Genomic DNA, 20,111 nt, shown 5'->3' on the forward strand with positions numbered 1-20,111 from the left:
CACCTGTAAACAAGAATACGTTGCTGATAAATATGTGGGAATTTGTGGAGAATAGTGTTCTTGATGAATAGGAGTTTCCATTCAAGGAAAAAAGTGAGGAAATATTCTTCAAATAACAGAATGTTGATGAAGATACTGCAGTTGATATGTTTGATAAAGCACAGCATAATATACTTATCTGGTTTAAACAGGCAATGACACCTTGGATATGAAATTAGCCAAGAGACTTTGATTTGATTTATTATTGTCACATGTATTAGAATACAGTGAAAAGTATTGTTTCCTGCATGCTATAGACAAAGTATACCTTCATAGAGAAGGAAAGGAGAGAGTGCAGAATGTAGTGTTACAGTCATAGCTAGGATGGAGAGAAAGATCAACTTAATGCAAGGTAAGTCCATTCAAAAGTCTGATGGCAGCAGGGAAGAAGCTGTTTTTGAGTCGGTTGGTACGTGATCTCAGACTTTTGTATCTTTTTCCCGACGGAAGAAAGTGAAAGAGAGTATGTCCGGGATGTGTAGGGCCCTTGATTATGCTGGCTGCTTTTCCGAGGCAGCGGGAAGTGTAGACCGAGTCAATGGACGGGACTGGTTAGTGTGATGGATTGGGCTATATTCACGACCCTTTGTAGTTTCTTGTAGTCTTGAACAGAGCAGGAGCCATACCAAGCTGTGATACAACCAGAAAGAATGCTTTCTATGGTGCATCTGTAGAAGTTGATGAGAGTTGTAGCAGACATGCCAAATTTCCTTAGTCTCTTGAGAAAGTAGAGGCGTTGGTGGGTTTTCTTAACTATAGCATAGTAGAGGTGAATGCTGTCTATCAGACTGAAGAGAAATCAACATTGGTGTTCCCCAAGGAGTCACAATTAAAACCAATATTCTTTTTCACATATATAATGACCTGGACTGGAGTGCGCAGGACACAGGTTAAAGTTTGTAGATAATACAGAACTTAGAAAATGCAATATGCAATGAAGAATATAATAATCGACTTTAGGATAACATACAGATTCATGAATTGGGCAGAAATATGGCAGATACAATTTGATGCAGAGAAGTGTGAAGTGATGAATTTTGATTGGAGGAATAAGGAAATCCAATATAAAGTAAATGATATTGTTGGGGGGAGCACAGAGAGTTTATATGCTCAAATCTTTAAAAGATGGGAAGATTAGTTGGGGATGCTGTTAAAAGCATACAGAAATTTTGGCTTTATAAAATAATGTTAACCTTTATAAAACACTGGTTAGGCCTCAGTTGAGTATTGTGTCAAATTCAAGGCATGAGAGATGTCAGGGCTTGAAGGTGCAGAGACGAGTTACTCATGTTATGATCCCAAACAAGATCCCCAAGATTTTGGTAAGATCCAGTTAGGGACCAATAACACTGTTTAAAGTAGACAAAGTTATGTTCCAGATGCTTGCTAAAAGATTAAAGCCACAAGATACCACACACTTGGAACAAACAGAAATAAACATTACTATCCAAGGTCAAAAAGATAAAACAATTTACATTATTTATCTTGTGCTCTAACATTCAGGGTTAATATGAGGTTCATGTGAATTAACAGGCAAACTGTGGTCAAACACACCACACTGCACAATAAGTGGCAAATGCGACCAAAACAGATTCCACAGATTTCTCAGCAGCCTGTCCAAATGTCAGTAAATACTGTGAGTCAACCAAACTCTTTGAAACTGTGTTTCCACTTTTGAAGATTAAGTCTCGGAATTCTCTGAAAGCTCCAAACTCAGACTGCCTCAATGACTGCACACCTCACAGGTTGCAATCTCATTTCTGGAGACTCCATTTCTCTGGGTTTGAGAGTCTGCATTCCAGCCTCTACTTACTAACGCAACTTCAACTCTTTAATAGTTGGCTGGATTCACTGTATTTCACCAAGCTCCAATCTCTGTTCTTCTGAGCACTAATCCTTTCTAGCCGGACCTTCTACCACCTTCACAGCATCCCATAATTCTCTTAGCACAGAGCTATCACATGGCTCCTGGGACTTTGCTAGCCAGCAATATCTTTGCTGCCTGGAGCCTACAAACAGCAGAACCTCTTCCCCTGCTGCAGAGTACTCTCTCCCAGAAAGTACACAGATAAATGCAAACCATAGAACTTTCTTATTTGCAGCTCAAGTGGGTTGGATCAGATTTCTGATGGATATATCTTATCTTCCAAGGAGGTCAAATAGTTTGCTTGGAATGTGTAACTTGACTCCTGCCTACTTTAGAATAATTCACTGTTCTATGTAATGTGAAATTTATCGAGCCAGTGTCAGGCAAGCAAGCAGGTTTCAAAGCTAGTTCTGATGATAGATCAAACTGAAGGGTTGTCTCCACAGATGCTGCCAAATCTGCTGACCATTTCCAACATTTCTGCTTTGACTTCAGAGCTCACAGTGCTCCTACGATTGAATTGTTTGATTGAGAAAGGGGCAAATCATGCGAGGACAGTGATATGGTGGAATGCACAAAGCAGAGCTTTGTGAAAATCCTGTTAGATTCTGCCATTGTAATTATGGTTCTCCTTGGCTGGTAAAATAAAAAACATTCTACCCTAATTAGTGGGTTTGTCAATTCTTTGGAGTTTGATGTTTCTTTTTCTTCTGGATGTGATAACCAGTTTTTAAATTCAGAATAAAGGGGCCAAGGTCAAGTCTACAGTTTTGAAGCAAAACCCCCGAATTAAAATAGGTAACAAAAAGAAGAAAATGCATACACCAAATTGGGTAGCTCTTTCAAACAGCTGATACATGTGTGCCGGCCATGTAGTCCTCCAGCTATGCTCTAAACTTCTCTATAGACCTGTACTATAGCTTCACCAGTTTGGCATTCACTTGCAGATACACCTGCAGCTGCTCCTTATACTCTTCTGTGCTCTTCATTACTCCAGGATTAGCCATCTGACTGGGCGGTATAAATTTCAAGATCATGGCTAGGATTTTCTGTGTTCCTCAGCACATGACTTACCACCTATTCATTTCAGCCCCATGATTCAGGCAATGGATTGTTGAGTCCAATTTTCAATTATTCCAATTCTATATTGGACAGCCTCCCACCTTCTACACTGCAGAAACTGAAGATCTTCAAAAATTCTGCTGCTTATCGTAACTTGCACCAAGTCCCGTTCACCCATTGTACTGATGCCTGCTTATCTACATTGGCTCCTGATTAAGCAATGCCTCAATTCTAAAATTCTTCTATTTGTTTCAAATCCCTCCATGACCTTTCCTCTTTCCAACTCACGGGCACAGTGGTTAGCACTGCTGCCTCACAGCGCCAGGGACCTGGGTTCAGTTCTGGCCTTGGGTCACTGTCTGTGTGGAGTTTGCACATTCTCCCCGTGTCCGCGCAGGTTTCCTCCGGGTGCCCAGGTTTCCTCCCACAGTCCAAAGAGGTGCGGGTTAGGTTGATTGGCCATACTAAATTGACCCTAGTGTCAGGGGAATTAGCAGGATAAATATGTGGGGTTACGGGAATAGGGCCTGGGTGGGATTGTTGTCAGTGCAGACTCGATGGGCTGAATGGCCTCCTTCTGCACTGTGGGGATTCTATGAACTCTATAACTTTCTATAAGCTTTGTGATCTCAACACTGCTTCAGTTTGGTCCTCTTACACAACCCAATTTTAATAATTCCAACATTAGTAACCTTGCTTTCACCTGCAGAGGAGACTTGAGGGCGGGGACACAATTGAGATGTATAAAATTATGAGGGGCATAGGTAGAGTAGACAAGAAGAAACTTTTCCCCTTGGAGGGATCAATGGCCAGGGGGCATAGGTTTATGGTCAGGGGCAGGAGGTTGAAAGGGAATGTGAGGAAAACGTTTTTCAGTCAGAGGGTGGTGGGAGCCTGGAACTCACTGCCTGAAAGGGTGGTGGAAGCGGAGACCTTTATAACATTTCAGAAGTATTTAGATATATACTTGCTATGCCAAGGCAAACAAGGCTGTGGACCAGGTGCTGGAAAATAGGATTAGAATAGTTGGGTGGTTTGTCTTTGAAAGGCACATACTCAATGGACTGAAGGACTTTTTACTGTGCTGTAGACCTCTATGACTCTAAGCCTCCAGACAGTCTGCATTTATGAAGTCAGAGACTTGAGAAGGGGTAGCAAATAAATTGAAGATTACATGGAAATGTATTTGGTAAGGACTTAGGTAGAGGTGTAGGATAAGAATTATTTGGTAGAGTAAGGGTTAATGTGGGACTGCAGAATAACACTGCCCACATTGTGATGTAGAGAGTTACATGACAGTAAATTGTCTGTACAGTCAAGAAGTGGCAGGCATAGAGACAGCACCTGTGCTTGGCAGTATAGTTATATGTTACCAATAAATAGCTTACATTCAACCATACAAGCCTCCAGGCCTCTCCAAAACAATAGACAATCTTTATAACACTAAAATGGTATTTAAACTGCAAACAATGCCAAGGTACATAATTTTTCCCCCTGAAGAAGCTTGCAGTCTCAATGCATAGATAGTGCTCTACAAAGAAGGTTTTGAAATCCAAGTTTAAAAAAAAAATACACTACCTACCTTGTTAGATTAGCCATTTTCGCTCTGGATATGACCAACCCTGCATTGTAGAGCCGGTCAATTAATTTTCCAAATTTAAGATCAGGACTTGGCTTTATTATACCTAGGGTCCTGAAAGAAATAGGAGAAAAAATGTTGTTCAATATCCAGGACAAGACATTTTAAACCAAACCCCGTAATAAATAAAAAAATCCCAAATACAAGTCTACTACTGAAAGACAAATGATTTGCCACTGTTGTTACTGCCAGTACAGACAAAAGTAGTTAATACAAATTTAGGTTCTACGTTTCAATTTGGGAGGCACAAACATGGACATCAAACCAAAGATATATTTGCTTAAATGGCAACACATTTTCTAGAGCAGCCACAAATGTAGAAGTTTTTAAAACGCTGAAAATGTAGAGTGAGAAACATTAACCTATCTTCTCTCTATTCAAAGGAAACAGACCCAATATGCATGTTCAGCACTTTATGCTTTTGTGTTAGACGTCAATTATGTTTGTTCTTATTGCTATAAACAAAGTCAGGAACCGACTGATAATGGAAATGGAGAGAGAGGAAGGAGGAGGAAAATACTTGCGTATGTATCAAGAAAAGGTCAAAGAAGGAGGCCAACCAGCAAGAACAGGTAGGGTAGAGCCTGATGGTTCAGAAGAGAACAGCAGTAATTCACTGTGAAGATATTACTAGCTTCTCCAAATAATGCCAGATTGTAGCAACCCCAGAGTTATTATATTCTGTACCATCCGTGCTCAAGCCTTCTTCAGTTCTGTTTGATACAAGGACACTGAGCACACATAAACACACACATGTATGCACACTAACCTGCAACACCTCCATCATCTTTTGACTCACTATTCTCACATTTCATTTTGTCCATGTAATAAACCACACAATTACATGGTCAGTGCTTCCTTGCGCCAACATCAGTGATCTTACATAGCAAAAGAGTGTTAATTTTCACATGTTTATGATACTCAGCTCTATCTTACAACCACCTCTTTCAATTCCTCCACTGTTGCTAAATTATCAACTGCTTGGCCAACATACAACACTGGATGAAACTACTATTGTTGGCCCCTGCTCCAAACACCATTCTCTAGCTATCAACTCCATCCCTCTCAACAGTCTGGGGGAATTCAGCAAGTCTCTTTGCAACCTTGGTGTTACATGTGACCTTGAGATAAGCTTCCAACCTCATATTCATCAATAAGGCCATCTAGTTCCAACTCTAACATCTCATTCCTGTCTCAGCCCATCAACTGTTGAAACCCTCATTCATGTTATCTCTAGACTTGACTATCCCAACACATTCCTGGTTTGTCTCCCACATTCTACCTTCCATGACTTCAGGTCATCCAAAAGTCTGCTACCTGTAACTTAACTCACATCAAGTCCTGCTCCCCTATCATCCCCGTGTTCACTGATCTACAATAGCTCACTGTCAAGTCTTGATTTTAAAATCCCAACATGGTCTGGCCCCTCCCTATCTCCATGATCGCCCCCACTCCTGCAATCATCAGAGATATCTGCATTCCTCTAATGCTGGCCGTTTGTTCACCCCATTTTAAATCGCTTCACAATCATCAGTCATCTCACTCACCTGTTGATCACAACATGATAGATAGTTTCCCACCCCCAAAATTTTTTGCATCTACTTGGTGTATAAATCAACCCCCCTTTTTCAATTATAACACGCTATACTTGCATTAGTAGTCAGCCTCAATGTTTCATCCCACAAAGGTATATTTTACTTACTGGTACCTTATAATTGGGCACAAGGGATCAAGCAGGTGATAAGAGCTGTGTTACAAAGGTACACTGGGGTTTAAGACATGCTTGCTCTTTGCTTTGAATGCTAATGACAATTAAAATGATAACCACCCATATACTCAGCATACAAATCGAACCCTGTTTTTACAGGGATTTTGAGGCTACGAATGTCGACTTAAATCTGACATCCACGGTAATATTTCTCCACGTAGTGCAGTGTTTTCTAATGCTTTTGTGAAGATATTGCATGCCATCTTTTATTATTTTAAAGGTGATATAAAAACAGAAATATTATTCTGGCGAAACATCCCAAGGAGCAATACTAAACAAAATTTGACACAGTTATATTAGGATGAATGATCACAAGCGTGGTCAAAGGAGCATCTTAAAGGAAGTGAAATGTGTAGCAAAGTGGAGAGGTTTAGAGAGCCCAGAGTTTAGTGTCCAGGTAACTGAAGGCACGGCTTCCCATTGTGGAATGATGAAAATTGGGGATACACAAGGAACTAGAAGTGGAGCAGCACAGAGACCTTGGAAGTTTGTGGGGCTGGAGAGGTTAGAGAGATCGGGAAAGATAACATTATGGAAGAACTTGAAAATAAGGATGAGAACTTCAAAGTGGATGCATTGACAGACTGGGAACAAAAATAGACAAAAGCACTAATAAAAACAGAATGCTAACAATAAAAAAATAAAGAATTTCAAAATAGTGGAAACCAATAAAAAAACAAAATGGCACTAGATCAAACACAAGTATAATGCAAAGATAATATAATTATACGTGGCACAATGCATTGCATAATGTGAAAAATGTCACAAGATCTATTTTACAAAAATATAGGGGTGAAATATATAGGGGTGGGTGGCAGGGGAAGGCAAGTATCTTTACAACACTGCTTGTAGGCCAAGAATGCTTTGTTCTAGCTACACTAAGAAGTCTCACAACACCAGGTTAAAGTCCAAAAGGTTTGTTTGGAATCATGAGCTTTCAGAGCGCTGCTCCTTCATCAGGTGAGTGGAGGTGAGTTCTCGCTACCAAACTTACCCTCTTGCCTTGAACCGGACTCCCCTCAACCCCTACAAAAACCTCCTGGATCAGGAGATGGACACCTGACCCCTCCCCATAGACACACTCTCAGTAGTAGCTGCAGGCCGACTCCACTGCGCCTCTGGCCTTCTCTGGAGTGCTCCATGCCCAACTGCAAGCCAAGCCCATCAATCGGTCTGACTACCAATCAGGAATCATGTCAAAAACAGAAAGCACATGCTGTGAAACCCCAAAGTATGTAGGATAACCAAGAATTTTCAAACTCAACCTGCTGCCTACCCAATTCACCTGTCAAGATGAAGACCATTACTAATTTACAAAATTAAGTGAAGTTAGCACTCTTCTGAGACACACAAACTCACCATCTACCCTCTTCCCACACAAAACATCCTCTGCACTGCATTCTGACTGGACACAGCAACTGTATTTCTTTCATTGACGTATGCAGAGGATTGAAGGTAAGAACAATTGTATTTATATCAGGATAATACTTTCAGTTACTAACATTAATTTGAAGTTGAACAAGCAAAACAAGGCATACAACAATTCTCCCATTTGAGAGATATGTAAGAAATATCTGGCAATAATTGAAATCACAACACTATTTGACTGGAGCAAGCTGGAGTGAAAAAAATCTTTTAAACAAATGAATAATTTGATAAACTTGTATTCAGTAGGCTATTGTGGCCCTAGCTCAGATACTCAACTGCAACCTCCTGGTTAAGTTTCTATCATGGATTCAGATCAAGATATTTTTGCCAATGGATTACAGTTTTGCTCCAGATATTTTTGATATAAAGTTTATTCATCATAGGAAAAACTGCCCTTGTCAGACAGAAAGCTTACCAGTCATAGGAAAAAGCAGAAAACAAAACCCTATATATTGAAGGACAAGGTTCTCAGCAAAACTTCATACTTATGTTTTTGTATCCAGGATGAGGAAAACCCATTATGTCGTATTTTCTCACCCCAGAGATGGGTATATTGAATGCATATGCACCAAATTCCACCCCTTTCCTGCTGGAATGGACAAAAATGACTTGGTTTATTCCAGAGTCCTCTGGCAGAAATATCTCTCACTCCATTTGTGTCATTTATAAACTCTTGACATGAATATGTTCGACGGAAATGCCTGAATCATGCTTTTACAGGTCCACCATCACCTAGGAAAGGAAAACATGACATCCAACTTTGCTCCCGGTTTCCTCACTTCATATGGATGAATGCTCATTCTAGTTAACCATATAACATCAAGAACAATCTATGCACCTTAAATCTTACAAAGCTGGATCAGATTCTCTAGAAGACACTTTCTCTATTAAATACACAAACAGTATATAAAGTTTATATTTCTGCTCAAATGTTCATGATAGACAGCTAGGAAGAGTTTATTTCAACTATAGGAAATTGCTACTACTTCCATCAGTTTGACTAATTGCAATTCAAATCAGCAATCTGGGACCCAACTATGTAAAGCTAGATTCAAATAGAACACAAGAAACAAATAATCCACGTATTTACCATTTAGTCATTGGCAGTACAGCACTTGAGCATTACTGAAAAGGCTACATCTTATTGAAGTTTTCATTTGCAAGAATACTAAATGTAGATGGAACAAGTTATACTTCATAAGAAGAGACTGCTGATTGGATGGCAAGTGGACTCCGATTGGTAGAGGTGTTGCCATGGAGAATGCACCAGTTAACTGACGACCAACAGTTAACTGCCAAGCATTGTTTAAATTCAAACCAAGCTGTTTAAACATAGAAAATAGGTTCACGAATAGGCCATTCAGCCCTTCGGGCCTGCACCACCATTCAATATGATCATGCACTCAATATCCCACTCCCACGTTCTCTCTATACCCCTTGATCCCTTCAGCCGCAAGGGCCACGTCCAGCTCCCTCTTGAACATATCTACAAACTGGCCCCAATAGCTTTCTGTGGTACAGAATTCCACAGGTTCACAACTTTCTGAGTGAAGAAGTTCCTCCTCATCTCAGTCCTGAATGGCTTACCCCTTATTCTTAGATTGTGACACCTAGTTCTGGACTTGCCCAATATTGGGAACATTTTTCCCACATCTCGCCTGTCCAGTCCCATCAGGATTTTATATGTTTTGATGAGATCCCCTCTCATTCTTCTAAATTCCAGTATCAGGTCAGAGTCAGGTTGACTCTGACTGGTAAAGGTATAGCCCTGGGGAATGAACCTGAGAATGGCTGTGGCCTATTTTGTTTAGTTGAAAACTGTGCAACCTGGGCACATGTTCTGTCTGTAAAAAACAGGGTCCTGTATTTTAAAATATGTAACTTCTAGCACATTTACAATATTATGGATTTATGCAAGTAGTTAAGTGATTTGTTTAATACAAGAGCTGCCCAGTCAAAATTTGATCAGAATTATCAGTAAATTACTAGGGTGGAATGGCAATTTCACAATGGATGGATTTTATTTGTATGCAAAAAGATTTAAACACTGTTTGGCCCAAAATACACCTTCATAATTCATGTGAACTCTGAATATATTTAGGAATTAAATTCTTACTTTTCTTTCTTACTTCCCATTTTGCGAGCTGTGTATTGGTCCCCATAGGCTACCAAATGAAGCTGACGACTGTACACAGTAATTATGCTGCCAACGAACAATTCTTCTGGCCTCAATTGCTCATATTTAGTCCTTTTCAGAAAGGTACGGTGGTTCTTTATGTCATACTGTAAAATGTCAAGAATGGATACTATCAACACATCTATTCACAAAATAAAACATACCTAAAGAAAGTCAAAATAGAAGCACATGGAAAAATGCAAACACCTTAAATAAAACAAATAAAGTGTTGTTCAAGTCGCTTGAGAAAAAAATGCAAACTCTTGTCAGTCTGCCACAGACAGCTACACCAGTTAGGTGGCGTCAGTCACTCCCTTAAGAGTATAATTGTCTGCCTTTTTTAAAAAAAAACAGAAGTCAACTCCTACTTGTGCAGTCGTGTGATCCAGGAATGCAACAATGACATTCCCTTGTGATCTGGACTGACTCGCAGTTACTGAAACACATTAATTGTTTTAATATTTTGGAAAGCAGACCAGGTATTGTTTGGTTGATTTGTAAGCTGCTTCATTCCACAACAGACATAACATGCAGAATGCTGAGTATGATGAAATCAACCTTGGTACAATCAGTACAATTTGCATTACAAAAATACATGCATTCACTAGCCTACTTGGATGGACTCAGCAGAGAAAGATTTATTTGCTTTGCTACCTACATGTCTACAATGCAGAGGTAATTGTAATTATGGCAATGCAGAGGCACACTGTGCTTCTGTGTAGGCGACACGGTGGCACAGTGGTTAGCACGGCTGCCTCACAGCGCCACGGACCCGTGTTCAATTCCAGCCTTCGGTAATTGTCTATGTAGAGTTTGCATGTTTGCCCAGTGTCTGCGTGGGCTTCGTCCGGGTGCTCCAGTTTCCTCCCAAAGTCCAGAGATGTGCAGGTTATGTTGATTGGCTGGGCTAAATTGCCCCTTAGTACCACAGGGATAGCAGGGTAAATACATGGGGTTACAGGGATAGAGCCTGGGTGGGATTGTTGTCAGTGCAGACTCGATGGGCTGAAATGGCCTTGTTCTGCACCACATGGATTCTATGATTCTAATACTCTCCCGTAGTCTTTCTGCTGTTTAAATTGACTAAGCCCCGATTATAGTTATGCCAGTCCCATGGTAATGAAATGGACAGTAAAATATTTAATGTGATGTTCCAGAAACGCTGTCACCTGCCAACATTTTACCATGTACTTTTCAGAAGCGTTGATTCAGTGATAGCACACTTGTCTAAGAACCTAAGAAACGCAATTGCCTGATCCTGTATGCAGTAAACCCAATAAACCCAAGAGAAAAATTAGATTAACCTTTAGGTAGAGGGCCCTATAATTCTGGCAGCAGAATGAGTAGAACTGGTGCCCACCATGAGCTTGTGGTGAACATAGCACCGTATCTCCACTCCCAACCCCTTCACCCCAAAAGTACATCACCAAATATTTCAACTTGATGAATACAGAAAGTACAATAAAATTTGACTTGCCTCCATACACAGAGAAAGGGGACATACTGTATCTATACAGTTGTAAGTCTCTTGATGTTTACATTATACATTCCACGTCAGGCATACAGCCCAGGGGCAAAAGATTGCAAATTGAAAAATGACAGAAAGTGCAATAGAATTTGACTTTCCTTCGTATCTCCCTGAAGTGACTTGATACAATTTCAATACTTGAGTATTGCTGTGAAAAGAGACATGCCATCAGACCCTGAATGGTATTGACAAGGTGGAAGTTGAAAGGGTGTTGTTTCCTTTTGCGAGTGAATCCAGAGGTAGGGAGCGTTTTAAAATTAGTAACTGCCCTTATAGGACAGAGGTGAGGAGAATTTCTTTCTCTTAGGCGGTTGTGCCACTTTGGAACCCAGCAGTAAAGTGGGGTCATGGAATATTTTTAAGGTAGAGGTAGATAGATTCTTGTTAGGCATGGGAATCAAAGGTTATCGGGGATAGATAAGGAATGTGGAACTCAACACAAACAGATCAGCCATGATCTTACTGAATGGTGGAACAGGCTCAAGGGGCCGAATGGCCTACATCTGCTCTTATTTAATAATGTTGTAAGATTCATCTTGCACTCATCAGGACAGCTCACAAAAAATTACTCACAGTAAAGTTCCTTCTGTCTGCAGATGACATGTCCGCACATTTAAGCCTTTTTCAAGTAAAAAAATGCTTGGGAAACAACTATTCCTTGGTTCATTACCCAGGGCATACCTTGACTAGAGTTTACCTGCCCAGTCTGAATTTGAACAAAGCTAAGCAGTTAACTGTTCCATGCTGCATTCTCCATGGCAATGCCTCCACCAAAGTCCATTTGCCAACCAATCAGCACTCTCTTCTCATGCAGTATAAATGGTTGTTTCCCCTTTATTGTTGGCAATTTCTTGTAAGCTGAACTGATGAATGTTCCCTTTTTTCAGCAATACCCCTGAAGTTTTATACTACCAAACAACAAATTCAATATTCTCGATATTAACAAAACACATTGAATGACGGGCATAAAAGCTTGTGGGGATTCTACAAATCTTTCAGCCCCTCAGTGTATTATAACCAAAACGTCTTAGACGGCAACTTTTCCCCATTGCGCCTTCATGGCAGCCATCTCAAGCTTTTGTAGGGTTAACAAATTCAGAGATGAGCAAGAGGTCTGCATCTAATCTGCGCTAACTCCTAGCACCTAACTGCACTGTAGGTGTACCTGCACTAGATGGACTTTAGTGGTTCATGAGTTTGACTCATCATCACCTTCTAATTCAGATGAGCGACAAATGCTGGCCTTGCCACTGATGGCCACATCCAATAAAAATAATTCTTAAAAAGTTGGATTTAAGCTCCCAATGGACCATGATTATCAAGAGACTTGGAGGAGGGGAATATTAAGAGATGAATCAGAGTCCCGTTGCATAATGGGACAATTCTGCTTATACTGCCATTGATACCTATGGTGCACCACTGCCCAATGCATAGCAGCAACAAACATTATAGTATTGGTTGTATAGTATAATGGATAGTTTAGTAAAATTAGTGGATGTTGTCATTGTTAAATATAGACAAAACTGAAAGGAATTCCAACTCCAAGTTGGCATTAAAACTAATGATGGTACATTCTAGTACATAGATTTACAGTTTTAGGCTGGGAATACAGAAATGATGGGAGACAGAACTTTTAAAAAAAAATACAGCAAGTGGTAACAACCTGGAATTCATTGGGTGGGATTTTACAGTCTCACTCGTCCCGAAATCGTAAAATCCTGCCAGAGGTTAACAGACCTTCCCATGCTCCGCCCCTTTACCTGCTCTGATTCCCATGGCGGGCGGGCTGATAAAATTCCGGCCATTGTCTACAGGCATATGGAAGTGGAGATGATCATTGATTTCAAAAGAAAATTAAATAGGCACTGGCGAGAAATAAATTTCCAAGGCTACAAAGGTAGAATAGGAAAATGGGACTTACTGGACTGCCCTACAGAAACGTATTAGCATGTAAATAATATATAAATAATATATAAATTAGCATGCATTAATGTGCTAAACAGGCTTCTTCTAAGCCATGATGATTTTATCACTCTTTATTGCAGATTTAGTTAACAATATCTGGTGCAACTTGTGAGCACATTGTATTGCAATGATTTGTACTGAAAATCCTATTTCAAAGTCTATTTGCATCATCTCATTTGCGAGGGATTAATAGACGATTAACTGTTTTATCCTTTTAAAGGACTAGATTAAGCTCTGTACCCCATCTGTGAATCACAGCAGCATTTCACCAAGTTGTTCTAAATCCAAAATCATATCCATGAACAAAGAAAATAGGTGAGTGAAGAACTGATATTTAAGTAATCATCATGTCCCACAACGATCTTGAACAGACTAACTAAAGTGACATCAAAGTGATAGAACTCAGTTGCCTCATCTCAGGTCTCGTTCAGATTTAAGCCAGAAATATTTTTGATAAAGTTATTTTGCACAGATTTAAAATAATATGAACAGATATATTCTACTAAACTGCTCCATTCTCATTTCCCCTCGAGCAGAGGGGGAATCTTACATAAAAAAGTAAATAAACTCTTTGCTTAAGAAATAAATAAATCAACTTTCTTCTGTTTGATTTTAAAAAAACTTACCAAAAAAAAAATTAATCACCAAGTTGGAAACTAAGCAACTTCAAATCTTAGCCAAGGAACTTAAAAAGATATAAATTAGTTCCAGTTTTAAAATTCATGGACAATTTAATTTGTCTAGGGTCTTAGATTATTTTTATTCCTTCCAAGTGTCCTAAACACCAGAAACAGAAATAGGTACCTGATTTCAATCCAAAAATCCAGCATAAATTCTAATTGAACAGTACTTTTGTCCTTAACTTTATACTTATAATTCTCAGCTGTACCATACACTTAAGACTATTTAAAGCTACTGTTTTTGCTGAGTATACATCATGTAAAACACATAAACACACAGTTGCTTCTTGACTTATGTTGCAGAGATCCCTTGGCCTGCTTGTACAGCCTAAAGTGTAGAAGTTGAAGGCAATAGTGACCTTCATAGCCAGACAGAATAGCGCATGCAAAAAAACACAGCTTCAGATCTTTAATCAGAAAGTCACAAGAGATGCCTAACGGCAGATCTGGAGAAGCTAACTCTTCTGGCACAGAATGCCTCAGGAAGATCCTCATAAGACCTATGCAATTTGTAGATTCCTAGGAGGGAGAGATAAATGTCAAGTAGGTTGTAGACATCTTTCATGATACTCCTTTCTACTTGCAAAATGCTGCTGGTCTTCCTTCTCCCCAATAATAATTTCCCATGGAAAACAATATACCATTTCCTATTTAGTTATTTCATTTGATTATTTAGTTAAAGATTTTCAGGTTGGATGAGACATTAGTACTTAGTCAAAATCAAGGGCAGGTCTCCGTAAGTGCAAAGCAAAACTGCCTCATTAAGTTAAGGTTGATGTTCTAAGGATGCGAGTAGCAATGACTTTTTTGCTCATTCCCAATTGGTTTTACAGCTTCTTTTTCAAGCAAGTAACCAACATTACAAGACAATTTTAAGTTGAGGCTTTAAAATTAACTAAACCAAATGGAATTATATGCATACCAAAGATAGATTACATTTTAAAAGGATATTAATAAAAACAGTTGGATTTTTAATATAGAAAAGAGAATTGCAATAGTTTTTGCAATCACACAAATTACCAATGTTTTTAAGTTTAATTTCAATCCTATCCTATACATCTGGAGCCTCAAGTCAACCATCCCAAACTGAAAAAGCCCCAAAAAGTAATAAAATTGACAGATAACCATGAGTACCTAGGCATTGGAAATGAATACAATGATCATAACTTAAAACATGTTATTATATTTCATCAATAGAGAAAGATAATATCCAATTAAAAAATACGAAAAGAATCACGCATTGGAAATGATGTTTGGACTTTGTCCTGAGATAGTTCTGGCATATACAGTAATGAGAATGATGAATAATAGGGACACTGATAATGAAACTTCCACTGTACTTGTAACATTGAATTATAGCTCTATATGGATATTCTGTTTCAACATTCAACTCACTTGCATACTGAGACTAATTGGAGTTCTGCTATCTCTTGCCAAAGCCAACATTGGCCACATTATCTTGTAAATTGAGTTTGTGTTTATATATGCCCTGTTTGTGAACACAACTCTCACTCACCTGATGAAGGGGCAGTGCTCCAAAAGCTTGTGGCTTGTGCTACCAAATAAACCTGTTGAACTTTAACCTGGTGTTGTGAGACTTCTTACTGCACATTGCAGAGGTCAGGGCTTGATTTTGTGCCCAATCTGGCACTTAATTTAAAACAAAAAGCTACAAAAAGCAGTACCAAGAAGCAAAACAAAACACTCACCATTTCAATAGCTCCATCTTTTGGATAATACAGAAATACGTAACGCCGAATTAAACTAGCACTTGCATCATACCATTCCGCAATAAACGAAAATTGTTCTTCATAATCCTAAAACGGGAGGGGAGAGAGACAAAAGGGTATTAACAACACACACATTTTCAGTTCTTGTGACTTATAAATTGTGACTTCTAAGTTGCGAAAGTAGAATTTAAATCGAGTGAAATGCAAGATTATTTTAAATCGGAAAATAAAATTGAAATAACAAATTACTCAACATCAAGCCCCACAAAAATATGCTCCTGTAGGAATTATTGTGCTGCATGGGAGATTATGGGGAAAATAAAGAATACCTGGAGGTGGGCAACATGTATTTTTCATCCTTTACACATTCAACGGATCATCCTCTGCTATTTCCATCATCAAACACACCTTTCCCTCCTTTTTAGCATTCTGAAAGGATGATACCCCTAACTATGGCAACATCCCCTCCAATTCAGGAAATGTAATAACAGCACCTTTAGCTCCTCAATTTTCCACAGTCCAGGGCTCCAAACACACCTTCCAGTTGAAACAACAATTTACTTATATATCTTTCAATTTAGTACATCATATTCACTGCTCCCAAAACAGCTTCCTCCACATTGGATGCACCAAACACAAATCAGGTGCAACTTTGTAGAAGACCAACATTCAATCTGCAAATGCAATCCAAAACTTCCAGATACTGGTCAGTTTAATTCTCCATCCAACTCCTATTCTGACCTCTGTCCACAACCTCCGACATTGGTTCCATGAATCTTGATGTGGAGATGCCGGCGTTGGGCTGGGGTGAACACAGTAAGAGTTTTAACAACACCAGGTTAAAGTCCAACAGGTTTATTTGGTAGCAAATACCATTAGCTTTCAGAGCGCTGCTCCTTCGTCAGATGGAGTGGAAATCTGCTCTCAAACAAGGCACAGAGACACAAAATCAAGTTACAGAATACTGATTAGAACGCGAATCCCTACAACCAACCAGATCTTAAAGCTACAGACAATGTGAGTGGAGGGAGCATTAAGCACAGGTTAAAGAGATGTGTATTGTCTCCAGACAGGACAGCCAGCAAGTCCAGGAGGCAAGCTGTGGGGGTTACTGATAATGTGACATAAATCCAACATCCCAGTTTAGGCCGTCCTCATGTGTGCAGAACTTGGCTATCAGTTTCTGCTCAGTAACTCTGCGCTGTCGTGTGTCGTGAAGGCTGCCTTGGAGAACGCTTACCCGAAGATCAGAGGCTGAATGCCCGTGACCGCTGAAGTGCTCCCCCACAGGAAGAGAACAGTCTTACCTGGTGATTGTCGAGCGGTGTTCATTCATCCGTTGTCGTAGCGTCTCATTCATCCGTTCATTCATCCGTTGTCGTAGCGACGCTATGACAACGGATGAATGAACACCACTCGACAATCACCAGGCAAGACTGTTCTCGTCCTGTGGGGGAGCACTTCAGCGATCACGGGCATTCAGCCTCTGATCTTCGGGTAAGTGTTCTCCAAGGCAGCCTTCACGACACACGACAGCGCAGAGTCGCTGAGCAGAAACTGATAGCCAAGTTCCGCACACATGGGGACGGCCTAAACCGGGATGTTGGATTTATGTCACATTATCAGTAACCCCCACAGCTTGCCTCCTGGGCTTGCTGGCTGTCCTGTCTGGAGACAATGCACATCTCTTTAACCTGTGCTTAATGCTCCCTCCACTCACATTGTCTGTAGCTTTAAGATCTGGTTGGCTGTAGGGATTCGCATTCTAATCAGTATTCTGTAACTTGATTTTGTGTCTCTGTGCCTTGTTTGAGAGCAGATTTCCACTCCATCTGACGAAGGAGCAGCGCTCCGAAAGCTAATGGTATTTGCTACCAAATAAACCTGTTGGACTTTAACCTGGTGTTGTGAAAACTCTTTCCATGAATCTTAACAAGGAACAGCACCGCACCTTTCAATTAGGTATTTTTACAGACTTAATATTGAGTTCAACAACTTCAGATCACAATCTCTGGCCCCACTTTTTGGGACAATTTACCTTATTTAGACAAAACTTTTGCTGCTTTGCTTTACAATTACCATATTTTCAAAAAAATATTGGTGACATGAAAATACCAGGAAATCCAAGAAACTGGAATATTTTCTGCTGGTTATGTATTTTTAAAAAGTAGGAAAATATAGGTTACTCAAGACAGGGATAACATGGCTTTTAGCGGTAATGCCATTGATACGATGATGAGCTGAGCAACACTGCAAGCAGATGCTTACTTAAGGCAAGTTAGTAGCAATAGGAGACAGAACACGAATGTCTTTAAATAAGTTAAGAGTTCAAATGAAAAGATACAAGGTGTGAAAGGTCCATAAAGTGAGTGCACTTTGCCTTTACAATGAAAGCTAAAATCAAGAAATAAAGTTAAATAAGTCTATGTCCTAGGGAGATTAGGTCAGATAGGGAAGACTAAAGGGAAAAACTGTATTTAAGGAGATGATTAAACCCATGCAGGGAGATGTTTTTAGACCTCAACCAACAGCAGGAATTGTTATAGAGTCAAAGAGGTTTACAGCATGGAAACAGGCCCTTTGGCCCAACTGGTCCATGCCGCCCAGTTTTTACCATTAAGCTAGTCCCAATTGCCCTCATTTGGCCCATAACCTTCTATATCAATCTTAGCCATGTAACATGTAACTAAACAAAAGTTGTCGAGGTTCTACAACTACCTCTAGCAGCCCGTTGCAGACACTCACCACCCTCTGTGAAAAAATTGCCCCTCTGGACCCTTCGTATCTTTCCTCTCTCAACTTAAACCTATGCTCTCCAGTTTTAGACTCCCCTACCTTTGGGAAAAGATGTTGACTATCTACCTTATCTAGGCCCCTCATTATTTTATAGATCTCTATAAGATCACCCCTCAGCCTTCTACGCTCCAAAGAAAAAAGTCCCAGTCTATCCAGTCTCTCCTTATAACTCAAACCATCAAGTCCCGGTAGCATTCAGTAGATCTTTTCTGCACTCTTTCTAGTTTAATAATATCCTTTCTATAATAGGGTGACCAGAATTGCATACAGTATTCCAAGTGTGGCCTTACCAATGTCTTGTACAACTTCAACAAGATGTCCCAACTCCTGTATTCAATGTTCTGACCAATGAAACCAAGAATGCCAAATGCCTTCTTCACGACCCTGTCCACCTGTGACTCCACTTTCAAGGAGCTATGGACCTGTACCCCTAGATCTGTTTGTTCTATAACTCTCCCCAACACCCTACCATTAACTGAGTAAGTCCTGCCCTGCTTCAATCTCCCAAAATGCATCACCTTGCATTTATCTAAATTAAATTCCATCTGCCGTTCGTCAGCCCACTGGCCCAATTGATCAAGATCCCGTTGCAATCCTGGACAACCTTCTTCACTGTCCACTATGCCACCAACCTTGGTGTCATCTGCAAACTTACTAACCATGCCTCCTAAATTCTCATCCAAATCATTAACATAAATGATAAATAACAGTGGACCCAGCACTGATCCCTGAAGCACACCGCTCGTCACAGGCCTCCAATTTGAAAAACGACCCTCTACAACCACCCTCTGTCTTCTGTCATCAAGTCACTTTTGTATCCAATTGGCTACCTTACCCTGAATCCCGTGAGATTTAACCTTATGCAACAACCTACCATGTGGTACCATGTTGTTTAACTTCCAGCAAGAAGTCTCTGTCAAGAAAGCCTGGCTTGAAAAGCCAACTGCTTGTTTTACTTCAGAAGCAACCCCAAAGAATGACTGCCTGGTGTGGTAGTTGTTACTGGATTTTTACAGATTTTAAAATCTATAAGGTAATGTGGAATGATTTAAGGAGTTAGCTCTGAAGGTAAAGTTAAGCTAATTTAAAACTGTTTAAATTAGTGGTACCATGTATCGCCATTGTCATAGTTAGGTGTACATATAGATTAGTTTGTTGTTTGTTTTGTAATAAACATTTATTTAATTAAAATCATCACAGAAAATCTATAACTTCATTCGTTGGATTTAAAGCTTTTCCTCACACTACACCAAATTGCAAAAATAGAGTTGTGGGCAGTTGTTTCATGTTTCCCTTCTGAGATATGGGACAATTCAGCATTAACTATCAGGCGTGTCCTTAGTAGAACCCTTTGATCATTTGATATCTCTTGATTTCCATCCTATCAAAGGACTTCCCTTTTGTACTTTCCACCTCAGCTTTTCTTGCCCTTG

At 39.8% G+C, this 20,111-nt stretch overlaps 1 protein-coding gene across 7 annotated transcripts in view; it reads right to left on the minus strand.

Annotated features, from left to right (window-relative positions):
• The window catches only part of nme7 (NME/NM23 family member 7), a 181,324-nt gene that overhangs the window by 132,812 nt on the left and 28,401 nt on the right, over window positions 1-20,111 (minus strand). For 5 of the 7 annotated variants that reach the window (XM_078232643.1, XM_078232641.1, XM_078232646.1 and 2 more), the window contains exons 2-4: window positions 15,862-15,969; window positions 9,920-10,086; window positions 4,551-4,661 (exon numbers count right to left, since the gene is read on the minus strand). In XM_078232643.1, coding sequence (XP_078088769.1) covers window positions 4,551-4,661; window positions 9,920-10,086; window positions 15,862-15,969 — 386 coding nt within the window. The remainder of the gene's footprint in view (window positions 1-4,550; window positions 4,662-9,919; window positions 10,087-15,861; window positions 15,970-20,111) is intronic. The other 2 variants (XM_078232647.1, XM_078232642.1) reach the window with 1 other exon arrangement.

The sequence above is a fragment of the Mustelus asterias genome, chromosome 17 (assembly GCF_964213995.1).
Source record: "Mustelus asterias chromosome 17, sMusAst1.hap1.1, whole genome shotgun sequence".
NCBI classification, from domain to species: Eukaryota; Metazoa; Chordata; class Chondrichthyes; order Carcharhiniformes; family Triakidae; genus Mustelus; species Mustelus asterias.